General features: G+C 52.5%; 1 protein-coding gene across 16 annotated transcripts in view; it reads left to right on the forward strand.

Annotated features, from left to right (window-relative positions):
- PFKFB4 (6-phosphofructo-2-kinase/fructose-2,6-biphosphatase 4) overlaps positions 1-17797 on the forward strand; it is a 42888-nt gene that overhangs the window by 3814 nt on the left and 21277 nt on the right. For 5 of the 16 annotated variants that reach the window (XM_070577119.1, XM_070577113.1, XM_070577115.1 and 2 more), the window contains exons 2-8: positions 7467-7583; positions 7744-7840; positions 11282-11348; positions 13656-13730; positions 14109-14165; positions 14908-15029; positions 16994-17201. In XM_070577119.1, the coding sequence (XP_070433220.1) occupies positions 7472-7583; positions 7744-7840; positions 11282-11348; positions 13656-13730; positions 14109-14165; positions 14908-15029; positions 16994-17201 (738 nt within the window). In that variant the 5' untranslated portion in view covers positions 7467-7471. Of the gene's footprint in view, positions 1-88; positions 187-356; positions 650-7466; positions 7584-7743; positions 7841-11281; positions 11349-13655; positions 13731-14108; positions 14166-14907; positions 15030-16993; positions 17202-17797 lie in introns of those variants that run through there. The other 11 variants (XM_070577118.1, XM_070577120.1, XM_070577124.1 and 8 more) reach the window with 5 other exon arrangements.

The raw sequence follows: 17797 nt of genomic DNA on the forward strand, positions 1-17797 counted from the left end.
GAGCGGCGGAGGTGGCAGCGAGACGATTAGAGTTACGCAGGGGCCACCGGGCTGGTTCTGACCAACCAAGCCCTGCTGGTCACGCAGGTCCTGCCCCATTGCATGCAAACTCCTCCCTCCCGGGAGTCTCTGAGGTCTCACGCTGCAGGGAGAGGAATCTCGGGCGCGCTGGGGGAGAAGCCGTGGGTAAGGACTATGCAAATCAGCGCAGTCGGCTTGGGTGTGCTAGGCTCGTGCATCCGGGGCGGGGCCTACACTATCCAGGCCTGGAACATGTAGAGAGGTGGGCATGCGTGTCCGCGATCCTGGCAGGAAGGGTGGGCCCGCTTGATCCAATACGGCTCGTAGGCGAGTTGGGCATGCGTGGTCAGAGGCCAGGCCCTCTTCAGTTGGGGTGGAGCCTACTTGTTCTGGGGCGGGGCCTGCAGGGAGTTGGACCTGCGTCACCGAGGCTTGCAGGGGGGCGGGACCGAGGGGCGGGGCCTCGAGTGGCCCGAGGTGGCCCGGCTGCTGGGTAGCAAGCGGCGCAGTCCGACTCATCCTCGCCCGGGGATGGCGTCCCCACGGGAATTAACCCAGAACCCCCTGAAAAAGATCTGGATGCCGTACAGTAATGGGCGGCCCGCCCTGCACGCCTGCCCGCGCGGTGGTGAGGCGGGGTCGGCGGGGTCGGGGGAGGGCGGTGCCCTGGGATGAGTGGGTAGGGCAGCCTGGGCAGTGGTCTCGCAGGGAGCAGGGGCCGGGAACAGGTGAGGAACCGGGGACAGGTGAGGCTGCCGTGACTCGTGGGAGGGGAGCAGGAACAGGTGAGGGACCGGGGACAGGTGTGGCAGAGCGTGGGGCAGGGACAGGTGTGTGGCGGCGTCTCGGCTTGGCAGGGGCCAGGTCTGGCCGCCATCACCTAGGGGAGGGCGCCAGCCTCTTTGCACCCCACTCTGTCTCGACCGCTGCAGGCCAGTGGAGGACTCGGAGCCTTGGTCCTGCCCTCTCCTGCTGGCCAGAGAGCCTAGGGCGGGTGGTTGGGCCAGGTCTGAGCTGTGTTGGCCCTGGGGGAATCGCTTGGCTTCTCTGAGCCCAGAACTTTCAAAGGCCCAGGGGTGGGCTAGTCCTCTAGTGGGAGAAAGCGAGCCCTTTGACCTTCATCACCCACCTCTGGGCCTAAAACCGAGTTTTGGGATGAATTTCAGGGAAGTGCAGATGTGTTCAGGACAGAGACAGTGAGAACACTGTGCTGTATGGCCCTGTTTGTGTCCCTGGGTGTGTAAACATCCACGTGGGGTCTGGGTGAATGGTAAAATTGGAGGGTGAAACGTCTAGGAGACATGGTGAAATCCCTGGAATTGTTAAAGGGCTCACCTTTCCTGGGGTCTTGGGTGTTTAATCCACTTCCTTGACTTTCTACTTGCCTTAAATGAGCCTGCAAGCTTTTATTACCAAGAAAAACAAAGATTTGTTTTAGGAGTAACTGAAACATTGTAATGAGTTTGCAAGTTGTCAAGAACCTCAGAGAACATCTAGTCGACTTTTGGTACAGATAGGGAAGTGGAGATGAGGAGATCGTGTTATCTGCTCCATCTCCCTGCACTCCTGACCTCTGTTTGGGGGTGATAAGGAGGGGACAGTGCTGGGAGCTTGTCTTGCTTTGAGGCCAGCCTGGGGGCTTTGGCTTTGGCTTTGACCGTGATGGGAATCCTGGGGGAGGAGTGTATGTATCCCTTACCGCACTGTGGGGCCTGGTAGCGGGTGGCCATGGCTTTGACCAGATGTTCTGGTGGGTCGTGGCTCTGACTGTGATGTAGGTCCAGGTAGGGTGTGCGGCCATGATCATGCTCTTGGCCCTGGGGCCATGGCTTTCCAGTCAATACTCTGAGTCCTGAGGGGCTATGGCCATGCCCTATCCAGCCCTCCTTCCAGACTTTTCTGGAGGTGTGGAGGGCAAGGCCCTTCTTCTTGTGCTTCTAGTCAGTGTGTGTTAGGGCTGTGTTATCCTAACTAGTGGGTGGCTGCTGTTATTATGTAAAGGAGAAGGAGGAGAACTATGGACAGCTAATCTTCGACAAAGGAGCAGAGGGCCTACAATGGAGAAAAGAAAGTCTCTTCAACAAATGGTGCTGGGAAAACTGGACAGCCACATGCAAAAGATTGAAAATAGACCATTCTTTTTCACCACACACCAAAATAAACTCAAAATGGATCAAAGACCTAAAGATTAGGCCTGAGACAATAAGTCTTTTGGAAGAGAATATAGGCAGTACACTCTTTGACATCAGTTTCAAAAGAATCTTTTCGGACACTGTAACTCCTCAGTTGAGGGAAACAATAGAAAGAATAAACAAATGGGACTTCATCAGACTAAAGAGCTTCTTCAAGGCAAGGGAAAACAGAATTGAAACAAAAAAACAGCTCACTAATTGGGAAAAAATATTTACAAGCCACTTATCCGACAAAGGGTTAATCTCCATAATATACAAAGAACTCACACTGCTTAACAACAAAAAAACAAACAACCCGATCAAAAAATGGGCAGAGGACATGAACAGACATTTCTCAAAAGAAGATATGAATATGGCCAATAGACACATGAAAAGATGTTCATCATCGCTAATCATCAGGGAAATGCAAATCAAAACTACACTAAGATATCACCTTACCCCCGTTAGATTGGCAAAAACATCCAAAACCAAGAACGACAAATGTTGGAGAGGTTGTGGAGAAAGAGGAACCCTCATACACTGTTGGTGGGAATGCAAACTGGTACAGCCACTATGGAAAACAGTATGGAGATTTCTCAAAAAGTTAAAAATAGAAATACCCTATGACCCAGCCATCCCATTACTGGGTATCTATCCTAAGAACCTGATATCAGATATCTCAAGAGTCCGTTGCACCCCTATGTTCATCGCAGCATTATTTACAATAGCCAAGACGTGGAACCAGCCTACATGCCCAGAAACTGATGATTGGATAAAGAAGATGTGGTATATATACACAATGGAATACTACTCAGCCATAAAAAAAGACGAAATTGGCCCATTCACAACAATGTGGATGGACCTCGAGGGCATTATGTTAAGCGAAATAAGTCAGTCAGAGAAAGACGAACTCTATATGACTCCACTCATAGGTGGAAATTAGCATATTGATAAGGAGATCTGATCAGTGGTTACCAGGGAAAAGGGGGGGTGGGGGGAGGGTACGGAGGGGGAAGTGGTGTACCCACAACATGACTAACAAAAATGTACAACTGAAATCTCACAAGGTTGTAATCTATCATAACATTAATAAAAAAAAAAAAAAAAAAAAGGAGAAGGAGGAGAATTTGGACTTGGGAGGCAGAAACACTCAAGCCGCATCCTTGGTGGCTCAGCTGTGCGACCTTGGGCAAGCAGCTAACCCTCTAGGCCCCCGCTCCCTCATCTGTGGGGTGGAGACAGTCGTCGTCCCTACTCCATGAAGCTGCTGTGAGCCTCTTCACGGGTACATATTCCATAAGTAGTAGGTGCTTCGTAAGTGGTAGCAGGTAATTTTGTAATTACATCGCCAGTACTCTTTCTTTGCTCCTCCCTACCTCAAAGTCAGGGATTGAAGCATCAGCTGTGTGCCAACCCCCGTTACAGGTGGAAAGGGAGCTGGGATCCAATGGGGAGGGGACTTTCCCAGGTCTCACAGCCTCTGGAGCATGGCCTGTGTTTCTCCAAGCTCTAAGTATGCTATTAAAATATGTCTCTGCCCTGAGCAGAGAGGGGCTCATGCCATCGCAGTGTCTCTGGGTGTTGCAGTGGGTAGGACTGTGGGGTGGCCCAGCACAGGAGGGCTTCCTGGAGGAGGAGGTGGCATCCAAGAGCTCAAAGATGAGAGACCTGCAGATTGTGTGGGGGTTTGGACCCCAGGCTAGGGTCCCAGAGTTCACAGCAGGGAGTCAGTAAGCAGTGAATGACCATGGAAGCTGCCTGTGCAGCACCTCCAGTTCCCAGAGTCTGCATTTGTACAGCGTTTTACCCTCTGCACGGTGAGTTTATGACTAAGTTGGAGGACAACAAGTGTCCCCGCCTGAGGGAGGTCGTCTGCCCGCTCCAAGACATGCCAGTAGTGGAGAGGCAAGGTGGTAGGAGAGAAAGGGATTTATTACAGCTTGCTAGCAAGAGGGAAGATGGCCAACTAATATCTGAAAGAACCATCTTCCAGAACAAAGACTGCAGGCAAGTTATATAGGGGGCTGATCTCCGGGTGGGGGCAGACATCTGCTCCCAGTTCTTGATAGTCTTTTGTTTTACTGGGTATGCATCAGAGACCTGAGCAACACCCTGTACTCTGATCTTTCAGTGTCATTAATGATGGGTATCAGCATAGGCTCTCTGCCTTTGGGTCATCACGTAACTAAAGAACTGAAAAGAGCAAAGTTATCAACTTATAGCAGCTGGGAGGGGCCATAAAATCTACAGAGCATGTCTGGGTTAGTTAATCAGAGGTCATTCAAAGTTACAATATGGTTTCTTTTCTATAATATGGCTTCCCTTATGGCAGCCTTGTGTTGAGCTGGTATCACAAGGAGAGGTGAGGACCTGAGGGTGGGAAGTGAGTAGAAGTTGACTTGATCACAGGGCTTTAGAAGAGAGGATTTGAGGCCCATGGCTGGTCTGTGCTGTGACGTGGGTTGTCTCTAGGGTCTAGTGCCCTGCTCTTCAGGCACCAGAAGCTGGTTGCCTGAGGGCTGCCCCTCCTCCACCCCCACTCTCCGTTAGCAGTTCTTCCTCCTTTTGATAAAATTCAGAGCCACGCATGAGCGGTTACCTTCCTCGTCACTGACCCCTCAGCTGGGACCTGGAGGAGCTCTGGGGGCTAGTGTGGCAGGGGATGAAGAGGGGACTCAAGGAGCACGGCAGAAGGGACAGTGTCTGTCTGATGGCTTTTCTTAGCCAAAAGGTGGCAAGACTCTTATTGGGTCAGGTCACGACTGGTGTGTGCACAGGACAGTAAGAGACAATTTCTGTCCCCTCTGAACAGGAAAGTCATGCTAGCTTGCTTTATTTTAAAGAGCTCTTCCTTTCCCAGACTGGCCCGAGGAAGTGGGAGTGGCAGGTACAGTTCAGGAATCAGTTCTGGAACCCACTCCAGGGACTTGTGACTGCCACTGCAGTGTCACCACCAGAAAGTAGTCACTGTCTAGCCCCAGGCTCGTCTCAGGCCTCTCCCTGCTAGGGCTCCTGTGGCTTTGAACACGTTTACAGGAAGAGGAACTAACGAGAGAAGCTGAGTTGACATGTCTTCGGAGTTCCTTCCACACATGCCCAGTGTTCTGAACGGTGTGTGCGGCTGTCCTGTTGCTCAATCTCGGGGGCCTTAAGGGCGCAGAGCTGCAGTTCCAGCTGCACACCCAGTTCCCCTGGCCCACGCGCTCTCTGTTCAGTTGGTGTGGTGTGTTCCCTTCGTGCGGGCTGCAGTTGCAGCTTCTCCATTGCGGGGACTCGCCCAGTGTTTTGCTCTCGTAAGCAGAGCTGCTATGAGTACACTTGTACTTTGTTTGGTTTTCCCTTTGAATCATTTCCTTGGGAGCTTATCTTGAGGAACAGAGGTGATAGGCAATTTATATCTCTTGTTTTGTGCATCTAGCCCTGATTTGCTGCCCTGCCTGCCCACCATGGGTGTGCGTGGGGCAGGGGCGAGGCTGTCACCAAACTCTGTGGGAGGAGGGCAGAGGCATCTCTGGGAAGATAGATGTGAAGAGGGGATGCAGGACCCCAATCCTGAGGTCATGGGCGTGCCCTTCAGGGAGCAGCGGGAAGGGGTGTCCTTGTCAGAGGGAGCAGGGTGGGTGCAGGTTTCCCCTGCGGTTAGTAGCTGATGTACTGCCCTGCCGTTGCTTGAGAGCCCTGGCCGACCGGCCAAGAATTGTGTAAACAGCGCCGTCACTGGCCCTCAGGACGCAGAGCCTTGCCTAACTTGTTTTCCTCTCGCTCACTGTCAGCCTATATTCCATGGGATCCCCTCTCTCCCTCCCCTGGGGCTCACAGTTCGGGTCATGTTTGCCAAAGGCCATGCACAGGAACGATGGGGCCCCCACTGGCAAGCAGAGCCCCTTACTTCTCTGCAGGGCCTGCTTGGGGACGGACAGGGGCCTTTGCACCCGAAGTCCCAAGGGCAGTTGGTGCTGAGGTGCACCTGTGACCTTAGTCAGGGTGCTGCCAGGGTGGGGCAGAGGGCTCAGCTTCCTGGAAGTGCTCCAACTTTTACATAGAGAAAGTGCCAGATCTCGCCAAGGGATTATCATCCTGTTTTACAGGTGAGGACACTGAGGCTCAGAGTTGCCGTAAGTGTCAGAGTCAAGATAGGAACCCAGGCCTGTGTGACTCCTGACCTCCAGGCTGCCTCTGGGGCCCCTGTTCTCCAGCTCCAGTGAGGGAGACAACTTGAGGGGCAGGGCCCAGCAGTCTGTCTAGGGAGGCCTACCAGATGAAGGCAGGTGAAGGAGGGGCAGTGACAGGTCCCTTCATCTGTCCATCTGTCTGGCTGCTGTGACAGGGCTTCAAGGGCTTTCACCTGGCCCAGGTCCTGAGGACCATGAAAGGGAGACTTCCTCAGGCTTCTGAGGTGAGACCACACTGAAAGCTGTGCTAGGTCACATGAGGCTGGCAGTTCTGCTGCCTTGGTGTCTGTCCTAGTGGGCCAGGGATTGGTGGGGGTGCTGTGTCCAGACCCTTCCCCACTCAGAGCCTCAGCAACGGCTCTGCTCAACACACTGGCCTGGTGGCACCTGGGATGCTGGTGGGTGGGCTGTCAGAGGGACTGTTCTTGTGGGCATTGGCCTGGACCTCTGGTCTCAGTCCCTTGTGGCCCTCACCCTGGTGAGTTTCGAGATGCCTCTCTCCCCACTCCTGCCCATAATTTTTGAGCTCCAACTCTGTGCCACACCTCAGGACCCCAAATGACTCAGCGCTGCTTCTGTTCTGAATGGTCCGTCGATGGGAGCAGACTCGTTAGTGAGGTGCCAGGGATTGAGAGGGAGAGTGTACCAGGTGGGCATGGAGGTGCTTTGGAGGAAGGACTCAGTGAAGAAGCATTTGAAGAGAGGGTAAGCAGTAGGACTGTGTGATTATTGGGGTGGGAGTATGGATTCCTGGGTGACAGGCAGGGTGTTGAATAACCCACTGGGTTTTGGCTCTGTCCTGGATGTCATGGGAACTCCCCAGCAGTGTTTAGCCAGATGTGTGGCAGGTCCAGCTTTTTATCTGGTGATTCACAACAGGATAAGTAAGGGCTGGCTAGATATCTCTGCGTCTGCGAGAGCCCAGATGGGCTTGGGGAATGGAAGCGTACCAGCAGTGGCTGGAGAATAGGGTCTGGGGGTGCTCAGGGAGCTGTCTGATGCCAGTCCTGTGCTCTGAGGCTGAGGCACCACGGGCGGAGAGGGAGCGACACCCTGGGAGGGGTTTCGGCCCTTGTCTGATGCTGTGTTCCTTGCTTTTCAGTTTGCATGACCAACTGCCCGACACTCATTGTCATGGTGGGCCTGCCTGCCAGGGGCAAGACCTACATCTCTAAGAAGCTGACGCGCTACCTGAACTGGATTGGGGTGCCCACACGGGGTGAGCCTTGGCCTCGGCTTTCCAGAGGGGCTTGGAGCTTTGTTGGGGAGGAGGAGGAGAAGAGAGAAGGCTGGACCACGGCAGGGCCTGGGGGTGAGTCAAGATCAGGAGTTGGGGAGGGTTGCTATTGTGTGAAAGCTGAGCCGCTTCTTTCTCCCAGAATTCAACGTTGGCCAGTATCGCCGGGACATGGTCAAGACATACAAATCTTTTGAGTTTTTCCTTCCAGACAACGAAGAGGGCCTGAAAATCAGGAAGTGAGTATGTATGTATGTGTGTGTGCGTGTTCACAGAGAAGGCCCTAGAGCCCAGTTGCTAGTGTTGCCTGAGCTGCTCCTGAGCCCTGGCCTTGGCCGGTGCCGATGGGCTATGGCAGGGCTGGTGTCTTGACCTCTCAGCATGTGGTGGGGTTGCGAATGTGATGGTCTTGGGGACAAGGGGAGATGGTATGTGGCCTCTTGGTGGCTGGCCGTGCCCTACCCTGCTATTAATGACCCCTTGGTAATGGTATCCTGTGGGAGGAGAGGATGGGGCTTTAGGGAGACAGAGGAGGCTGAATCAGGGCAGGTGAGGGCTGGGCCACCCCCTCCTTGGGGATGGCCTCTAGTAGGAAAGGGAGCCGAGTGGGTGCAGGGATACAGTCCTCAGGGATGGGGCAGAGTGGGACTAAGACCACTTACTGGCACCTTCTCAAGGCCAGAATGATCAGGCCCTGAACTGGGGCTTTTCCTCCCTTGCCCCAGGATATGCCCCTTCTGTGTATTTGTAGGATGCTTGACGTTCTTGACATGTGTCAGCTAGGCCTTGGCTTTGCTTTGAAGTGGCCTCCTGTAGCTGGGTGACTAGTTTACACTCCCAGTCTTATTCATGAGGTGGAAATTTACATATGATACCCTACACTTACCACAATTCAGACTCGAACTGAATGCCTTCTCCAGAGAAACGGCACCAGCTGGTGGTCTGAGGAGCTGTGCTGTGCTCTTCTTGGCAGGTGTCAGCTGAGGGATCAAGAAGCTTCCTTGCCCTTTCTCTGGGCCCAGCCATTGTGGTAGGGCAGTGAGCAGAGGTTGACCTAGCTCTAATGACCTCCCCAAATCCAGCACAGCCCTGGGACAGAAGCCTTGGGCTGTTGTGGACTTCTGGATACTAGGCTGTCTGCTCCCTCTCTGACCACCAGGGGGCAGGAGCTCCCTCCGACCCACCTCCCCGCCCCCCCCCCCCCCCACTGTCACCGCCCCCCATGGCCCTTCAGTTGGCCTTCGCTCTTGGGTCATTGGGGCTAGGTCAGGCTGCTGCCCCAGAGAAGGGAAGGGGAGTCTGGCATCCAGGCCTCTGTGGCTGAGCTGTGAGTAAAACTTGAGGTTGGACCTTCTGGTGATATCCAGCCAGATGAAACAGTCTGTTGATCCTGGCGATGCTATGAATGAGCGATGTCCACAGTGTGCTGTCCTCAACAGCCCTACGGTACCCCTGTGGCAAAAAGACAAAAGGGATGGGACTGATATTTGAACTCCTACTGTGTGCTGGGTGCATGGTGCCCCTTGTCCCCCCTACCCCCATTTTATAGATGAGGAAACTGAGGTTCAGGAGTCTCACACAAGATCCGTTACTTCACAGAGCCCAGACTTGAATCTAAGCCCACCTACCACTAAAACTGTTCTGCCCGTCATTCCAGTATTACCCAATTAGTAGGTCAAAGGTCGTATCAAATGCAAATTCTACAACAGCCTCAAGTTGTAGGCACTCATGAGCTTGTTTGCTCTTCCCTACAGTGGGTGGTGGTTCCTCACTCCCAGATGCTGAGACGGAGGTCAGAAAGTGATGGTGTTGTCTGGGATCACTCAGGGTTTGAGTCTGAGCCAGGCCTGTCAGTCCAAAGTGTTTGTGGGAAGAGTAAGGGGGCTGGCATTCCCAGAGCCCTCCAGTCATTCCATGCAGGCTGCCCATTGAAGTATTGGGATTAGTTCAAATGGGGAAACACAGATTCAGAGATTGGGGAGCTAGTCCAAGGTCACCCAGCTGAAACAGAGGCCCCCACTGAAGAAGTTGAGGGCAGGTTCACATGTGCCTCTCTGACGGGTACCTCTGACTGTTCTTAGAAACCCTCCCTCCTGTAACCAAGGCGTCGGTCTGGCCACTGGGCCACAGGGCCGTTTCCCATTAACCAAACCAAAATGTCCCAGAGATAATTGGCAAAATGGAATGATCAGACTTTTTAAAAATGGGAGACTGAGAGGAGAAGGCTGCATCTTCTTGGGGACGCTGGCCTCGTGACAGCCCCGACGGCACAGTCCTTTGATGCACTGGGGATTTACACACAAAATCTGAAGATCAAACAAATGGGAGGAGATCTGACTTTACTCTTACATCAAAAAAGTGAAGGTATTAGACAGAAGATCAAAGTGATTTATCTATCTCTGGGCCTTGTAGAAGAAACGGATAAAAATGGAAAGATCCTGGGGGCTGGTCTGGTGGCGTAGTGAGTGGTTAAGTTTGGCACACTCTGCTTATATGGCCCAGGGTTCACAGGTTCAGATCCTGGGCGCAAACCTATTCTACTCATCAGCCATGCTGAGGCAGTGACCCACATACAAAATAGAGGAAGATTGGCACAGATGTTAGCTCAGGGTGAATCTTCCTCAAAAAAAAAAAAAGAGAGAGATCCTTATATAAATGTGTCAATCCATTTTGCAGCACAAAACAAAAAGGGTGAGATGTCTGAAGACACTGTAGTCACATGTCAGTCATGGTGAGGGTTTCACCTTCCAGAGGGTCTATGGACGTGGGTGCACAGGCGGAGACATGCACCCTCCTCCAGAAGGGATGGTTTGGAGAGTTCTCTCTTCAGGAACGAAAATTGAACATTAGGCTCGTTGTAGCCCTGGGGGCTGGCAAGAGTGTCTCTACTCTCCCCATCACCAGCCCCCAACACTCACACACAAGGAAATGTCTGGTTTTAGTTTTTGTTTATTTATTTACTTTTATTATTTTTTTTTGGTGAGGAAGGTTGGCCCTGAGCTAACATCTTTTGCTAATCTTCCTCTTTTTGTTTGAGAAAGATTGTCTCTGGGCTAACATCCATGCCAGTCTTTCTCTATATTGTATCTGGGATGCTCCCACAGCCTGGCTTGATGAGCGGTGTATAGGTCCGCGCCTGGGATCCAAACTCGTGAACCCTGGGCCGCCAAAGCAGAGTGAGCGAACTTAACCACTGTGCCACCGTGCCACTGGCCGGCCTCAAATGTCTGGTTTCAAAAGTGCTTATTTTGGGGGCTGGCCCCATGGCTGAGTGGTTAAGTTCATGCGCTCTGCTTCGGCAGCCCAGAGTTTTGCCAGTTTAAATCCTGAGCGTGGACATGGCACTGCTCATCAAGCCATGCTGAGGTGGCGTCCCACATGCCACAATTAGAAGGACCCACAACTAAAAGTACACAACTATGTACTGGGGGGCTTTGGGAGAAAAAGGAAAAAAAAAGTGCTTATTTTGATCATCAGAGAAATTGAATGACAATTAGAAATCATGAATGTGACAAAATGGCAGCCTGGATCTGTACACAATGGGATGAGCAGGGAAAGTATAGACAAGAGAGGGGACCCAAGGGCTGTCCTTTCTCCCATCTGGTAGGATACGTCCCTGACCACGGCCCTCCTGCAGTCAGGGCTGGTGCTACGCTGACCCTGTGTTCTCTCTCTGAAAGGCAGTGTGCCCTGGCAGCCCTCCGTGATGTCCGGCGGTTTCTTAGTGACGAAGGGGGACATGTGGCGGTGAGTGTGCCATCTGGGAGTGCCATGGGAGCCCACACGCATCTACCCCTTTCATCAGGCATCTAGAGGGGAAGGCAGGGTGTGTGTGGCCCTGGATGCCCCTGGGGACCAGCACCTGGGAGGAAGAACCCAGAGGCTGGACGTTGGCCAGGAATTTCCCTCTGGGCTTGTGGTTGCATTTGACCTGCAGGACTTCCTTCTGAATACTCACATTCTTGGCCACCCCACAAGTTAGAGGCATCATGTTACCTACGTCTTTAGCAAGTGTGATTTTTCCTGCTGTGGGGAGAATCCTGCCCAGCATTTAGTGGCTGTTTCAGGAGCCAACTGAATCCTGGGTAAGAGAATTCCATGTGTGCACTGGGCCCTGTATCAGATGAATGGATGGGACAAGCAAGGCTGAGCAAGGGTGTCTGCAGGAAGGGGCCCTACCCCACCGTTATCCATGCATGACCATGCAGTCAAACATGGGAGCTCTTTTTCCTTCCTTTTTCCTCTTGGAGTCTTGCCTCCTGGAGCTCTCTGTCCTCCAGCTCCCTCTGGATCAGTTGCCCTCTAGTCTGTGACTCAGTCATCACCCTGGGAATTCCCCTCTCCTCTCTGAGTTGAATATCCTGCTCTTGGATCCCATGTCTTCTTTTTCCTTGGTTTACTGACTTGTTTTGTTGGAGCACATCCTCTAGTAACTTCCTGAGAAAGATGCTTGGGAAGTAGATTTCCTGAGACCTTGCATGTCTGGAACTGACTTTTTTTTCCCTCACATTTGATGGTTGGATATAGGATTCTAGGTGGGAAGTACTTTTTCCTTAGAATTTCCATGACGTTGCTCCATTATATTATGGCTGTGGCTGTAGAGAAGTCGGATGTCATTCTGATTTGCTGATCTTCCTAAAAGTCTCATCTCTTGGAGGGAGCCAGAGGCTTCTCATGCCCCTTCCCCGGGGGACCCTTTGGGGTCTTCAAAGTGCTGTGCCTTGTGGTGGGTCTTCACCACGCTGGGTCCTGGGGAGGCTCTTCCCATTGAGAAACTCTTCTCCAGCAGGTCAGGGAAGTTGTCATATATTATTACTTCAGTAAACCACCCCCACCACTTTCTGACAGATGATTCCTCACTCCGCTCCCATTTTCTGAATGTGTTTTCCTTAGAGCTCCTGATGGCTGCATACTTGGCTTGATCCCTAATTTTATCTTTTTTTCCTCTTTATTTTCTCTCTCTTTGTCTTTTTGTTCTACTTTCAGGGAGAATTCCTCAATATTAGCTTACAGGTATTCGGTTGAATTTTTTTTTAATTTCTGTGATCACATTTTCAATTTCCAAATTTTAAATTTCTTATTCTCGGAATGTTAGGTCTTTTAGAACTCTTGTTTCACGGTTACTACAGCATTTTGTATCTCTCTGTAGATAATAATTGTAAGTGCTTTGACGTTTCTTTCTCTTCCATGCCCTGTCTTCATTTTCTCGAAGTTCGTTTCATTCTGTTTGATTTAGTCTCCATTTTTCATGTTAGAGGTTTTGCTGGAGCATCCAGCGAGCCCTGATTGAATGCCTTTTTAAAAAGTGATGCTCTGAAAGCTCCTTGGACATGCCGGGGAGTGGGCTTTGCCTGTAGGTGCTTGGGCAGGCCCCAGGCACTTCATGAGGACCCTGAGCTGATCAATGCATGGCTGAGTGAGGTGGCGGGGGCCTGGGGCTCCTCCTGCTCTTTGTTGTACCACCAGCCTGTCCTCCCATTTCCTCTGCACTCTTGTCCCTGGTTTCAGAGATGCCTGAGCCCCGTTTCCTGACTACCCCAGTTCTGCATAAGTGGGTGTGTTCTGGTCCACGAGGGCTTGTGTTTGTTTTTCTCCATTTCTGAGTCACCATGTGTCTATCTTAGAAAATTTTGTTGATGTCTCCCATCTCCTCTCCTCTCCTGTTCTCTTTATCCTTCTGTTCCCATTTTACTGGGATCTCAGGATAGAGTGGAAATAACGTAGGTTCGGATCTCTGCCCCTACCAGTTTAACTGGTTTCCCTGGAAGTCCTGTTGGTCAACCGTGAACTGAGCGCCTGCTATGTGCAGAGCAGTCTAAGAGTTTGCTTCCCTGCTTGGAGCACAGGCTCTCCCTCCTTCCAGCTTCCTTCCAGTGTGCTCCCCAGGCAAGGGGAGGACCTGCCCAGCCCTTGCAGGTCTGAAGGAGCTGGCCAGGTGGGTGGCCCAGGCAGCACCTGCTCCTGGTGAGAAATGCGGTCCCTGGGCTGCACCTGTCAGCTGGCCTCCTCCTTCCTCCAGGGCCAGAGGCCGAGTTAACCCCAGTTTGGTCCTAGGTTTTTGATGCAACAAATACCACCCGAGAACGGAGGGCGACCATCTTTAATTTTGGAGAACAGAACGGCTACAAGGTGAGGCCTCACTGGCTCACCTCTTTGGTTGTGCTATGGTGCATTCGGGCCCTCTGGGGTCCGTTTCACAGCCTCCTGATGCATGCAGGGCTTGGGGCAGGTGGGCTCCCTAGTGGATTTGGGATTAGAGGGGCTGCGCTTTTTTCTCTGCCTGGGATTTTCTTTCCGGGGAGGCAGGGGTCTTGGTGGGAGAGTCCTGGATAGGGTGGCACCTGCTTTGGTTCCATGCTCCTTGACCCTGCCCCAACACCAGAGGGGCTCGGGGGCCTGGCTGTTCAGCATGGCCCTCAGTGGGGTAGGGAGCTCTGTGGGCCAGGTGCAGAGCCCTAAATGTGTCTGTGGTTTCTTTCCTCCTGCCTGTCCTGGTCCTTGCTGCAGACCTTTTTTGTTGAGTCCATATGTGTGGATCCTGAGGTCATAGCTGCCAACATCGTGGTGAGTGGTGCATCTGACCTTGTGGGGGCAGTAATGCAACTCAGGTGGCATGTAACAGTGAGGTCCCTCTCCAGGTTTGTGCTGGTGTCTAGGCTAGCCTTAATTTGGTCTTCCTGAACCTTCTGGGGTTGAGGAAGCAGTAGAACGTTGGGTTGGGTGAACCTGGAGCCCTGAGGAGCACTCAGTGTGGAGGGCATTCATTCATTCATTCATTCATTCATTTATTCTCCTCCCCTTCCCTTCCCTCCCCCTCCCCCTCCCCTTCACAATTCCCTGGACAATAAAAAAGTAACTTCAGCCTCCGGGGGTTGGGTTGAGAGTGGGGTGGGGGGTGATGTTTGTATTTTGAAAGAGAAAGAGACTTTCTCCCCTGCCCTGCCCTCCCATGTTTATCCAAGGAATGAACATCTGGGTTTGGGGAGATAGTTCAGGTGGGGAGGACCTTCCAGGTCCTCTACCCCTCTGGGCTCACCTCCCTCTGTGCTACAAAGATGAGAGGCTCCAATCTCAGGGTGCCCAGTAATAGCCACTTAGTACTAGCGTGGGAACTTGGACCAGGAAGCCTCTTGACTTCCTAATGGGACCAGCCGCCTACGGTTGGCCTCCAGCCTCGCGCCCCCTGCCTTGGCCTGACCTCCAGCCTAGCCTCCCCTGCCCAGCCCTTGCCCAGTATTCTCCTTGGTCTCTGCCCTGCCTGGCCTCCAGCCCTGATGTGCCCTTGCTCTGTGCCTGCCTCCGGCAGCAAGTGAAGCTGGGCAGCCCTGACTATGTCAACCGCGATAGTGACGAGGCCACAGAGGATTTCATGAGGCGCATCGAGTGCTATGAGAATTCGTACGAGTCGCTGGATGAGGACCTGGACAGGTGAGCGAGGAGAGCCCTGTGTCCTGCAGCTATGATGAGTGGGTGGTGGAAGCCCCACTCAGCTGCCTCCTTGTGGCTCCCCATGGAGGTGGCTGAGGGCAGAGATGGTCTGGCTTTTTTTGGTTTTTTCCTTGGGGCAGAAATCGTGGGCTGGAGGTGACTCGCAGAACCCCTGTGACCTTACTGGAGTTCTGCGAGTCAGAATTTTCTCCTATTCCATCATAAAGTCGAGCCTAATTTCTATGTAGAAAGTCTTCCCGTAAGGCATTTGCAAACATGACATGCTCTTCTTCAGATGTGTAGTCTGGATTTTGAGAACCCTGCCTATGAACAGCTGGCAGTGGCTGGTGCTTGTGAGCTCCCCCTTGCCTCCCTCTGGAATGGAAGAAGCAGCAGGAGTGAGTGTTGGGTGGGGAGGGGTCTTTAGGCTCATAAGGGCATTTAACTGAGGCTCTTACAGCAGTGGTCAGCAAACTTTTTCTGTAGAGGGTCAGGTAGTAAGAATTTTAGGCTTTGGGGGCATACAGTCTCTGTAGCAAGTACTTAACTCTGCCAGTGTAGTGCAAAAGAAACATAGTATGTAAATAAATGGGCGTGACTGTGTTCCAATAAAACTTTATTCACAAAAACAGGCTGCAGGCTGAATTTGATTTGCTGGCCGTAGTTTGCCAACTCCTGTCTTACAGCATAAGTGGGGGCAGTGGTTAAGTAAATGATAGTGTAACCCCTTGGTAAAGTATTACACAGTCATTATAAATCATACTGGAAAGTCCTGGGAAAGTATATGTTATGTAGTATTAAGCAAAAAGGCTGGAATATAAACTTGTGCTTGGGTCGTTAGAATTACATGAGAATATATAATGCATAAAAACCAAGAAAAACAAGCAAGTGTTGGAGGGATGGTTTCTGGGGGTGTTTACAGACAGCCCCTGGACTGGCTGTAAGTCTCCTCAGCTGGGCTCTTGAGCCAGCCCAGGCGAGTGGGCCTAAGCTGTGCTTGCTGCCCGGGCCTCGCTCTGGTTTTCAGTGTTTCCTCTGGTCCCCCCAGCACAGCATTCCTCCTCATGGTTCTGTGATGTGACTACATTAGAGGGGCTTAATCTAGAGCGGCTCCTGTTGAATTTGTCAGTAAACGTTGCTCCTGTTTTTATTGGTGGTGTCAGTATAACAACCTTAAACCTCAACTGAGGTCCCATGGTCCACACAGTGAGAACTCACATGAGAACATCCAACAGGCTCCCAGGCTCAACCAGAACATGATACCTGAGAAACCCTGCCTTTTCCTCCTGCTGCCCGCCCCCGCCCCCAACAAACGTAAATGGAAGCGTGTTCTCCAAGCCGCAGCATTGCACTGGTCCAAAGCAGGGGAAGTGGCAGAGCTGGGTTTGTCGGCTGCTGCCACCAGCACCTTCCTCCTGTACTTCTTGTCTCGTCCACCTGCTGCCTAGTATGGGGTGTGGCAGCCACTCGGATGACCTGGGCTGGGTTCTAGGGGGAGGCTCACTGGGAGAAGGAAAGGCCAGGTCCATGGATGGCTGACCAGGAAGAGTGGAGGGGAGGAGCATTTGCCAGCTACTCCTAGGTCAATCTTGGAAAAAACTGTCTCTTGGTTCATCTTGCAGACAGTGCGTTGAGAGCTCAGAGGTAGGCCAGAAGGGATCTGGGGGTACAGAGCAGCGGTAAAAGTCACAGTGTGGTATGACTGACCCCTCGCTTTGGATGTCACCTCTTGGCAGCATGAGTGTTAAGCACCTCTCACAGGGTTCGTCTGTATATCACGCATGTTGTGTTGCTCCCACCTCACCCCCATCACTCGTCCACCAGCTGACGGTCCTGTGGGTTGTGATGTCAAGCCTGGGGGTCAGAGATGTGAGGCTGTGCAGCCCATTCCTGTGGCTGGCAGGATGTGCCCTTGAGGGCCCTCGTCACACTCACAGGCCTCTCTCTACCTTCTCTCTGGAAAGAGATCTGTCCTACATCAAGATCATGGACGTGGGACAGAGCTACGTAGTGAACCGTGTGGCTGACCACATCCAGAGCCGCATCGTATATTACCTCATGAACATCCATGTGACCCCCCGCTCCATCTACCTCTGCCGGCACGGGGAGAGCGAGCTCAACCTCAAGGGCCGGATTGGTGGGGACCCAGGACTATCTCCCCGGGGCAGGGAGGTGAGTGTGTGTGTGTGTGTGTGTGTGTGTGTGTGGCTGTGCATTGGTACCTCTAGGTGGCTAGGTTTGGGTATGTGCCGCGTGTGCTGGGGCTGGGCGTCAGTTCTCATAGCTAATGTGCATTTGAGGTAGATAGACCTTCATTCAGTCTAGAATGTTCCCATCATGTAGGGAGGGTCACCAAACAGATACCTGGATCTCTGGCTTCCATGTGAGCTGTCACCAGCTGAACCCCTTTCCTTGGAGAGACATGCCATTCTAGGGGTGACCTGAGTCCCTGCGGTGCAGCGGATAGTTGTGCCACAGTCCAGGGGAAATATTGGGGCCTCAGTGGGGAGGTCATACAGTCTAGGGTGCATAGTGGGAGTACGGGGGGTGGCAGGGGACATGATGAGCCATGACTGGAACTGCACTCAGGGTCTGGGAAGGAGGCACAAGAACAGCAGTTGTGGGTGTGGGTGTGACTGAGACATTAGTTTGGGTTTTTTTACCAAACCTGTGTTCTCTGAGGCTGAGCATGACCCCGTGGACTCTGGCTGTGGGGTCCTTTGAGGGCAGCCCAGGACCTGTGGGTCTGAATTTGCTTGTGATGTGTT

This window comes from Equus przewalskii, chromosome 15, assembly GCF_037783145.1.
Source record: "Equus przewalskii isolate Varuska chromosome 15, EquPr2, whole genome shotgun sequence".
NCBI classification, from domain to species: domain Eukaryota; kingdom Metazoa; phylum Chordata; class Mammalia; order Perissodactyla; family Equidae; genus Equus; species Equus przewalskii.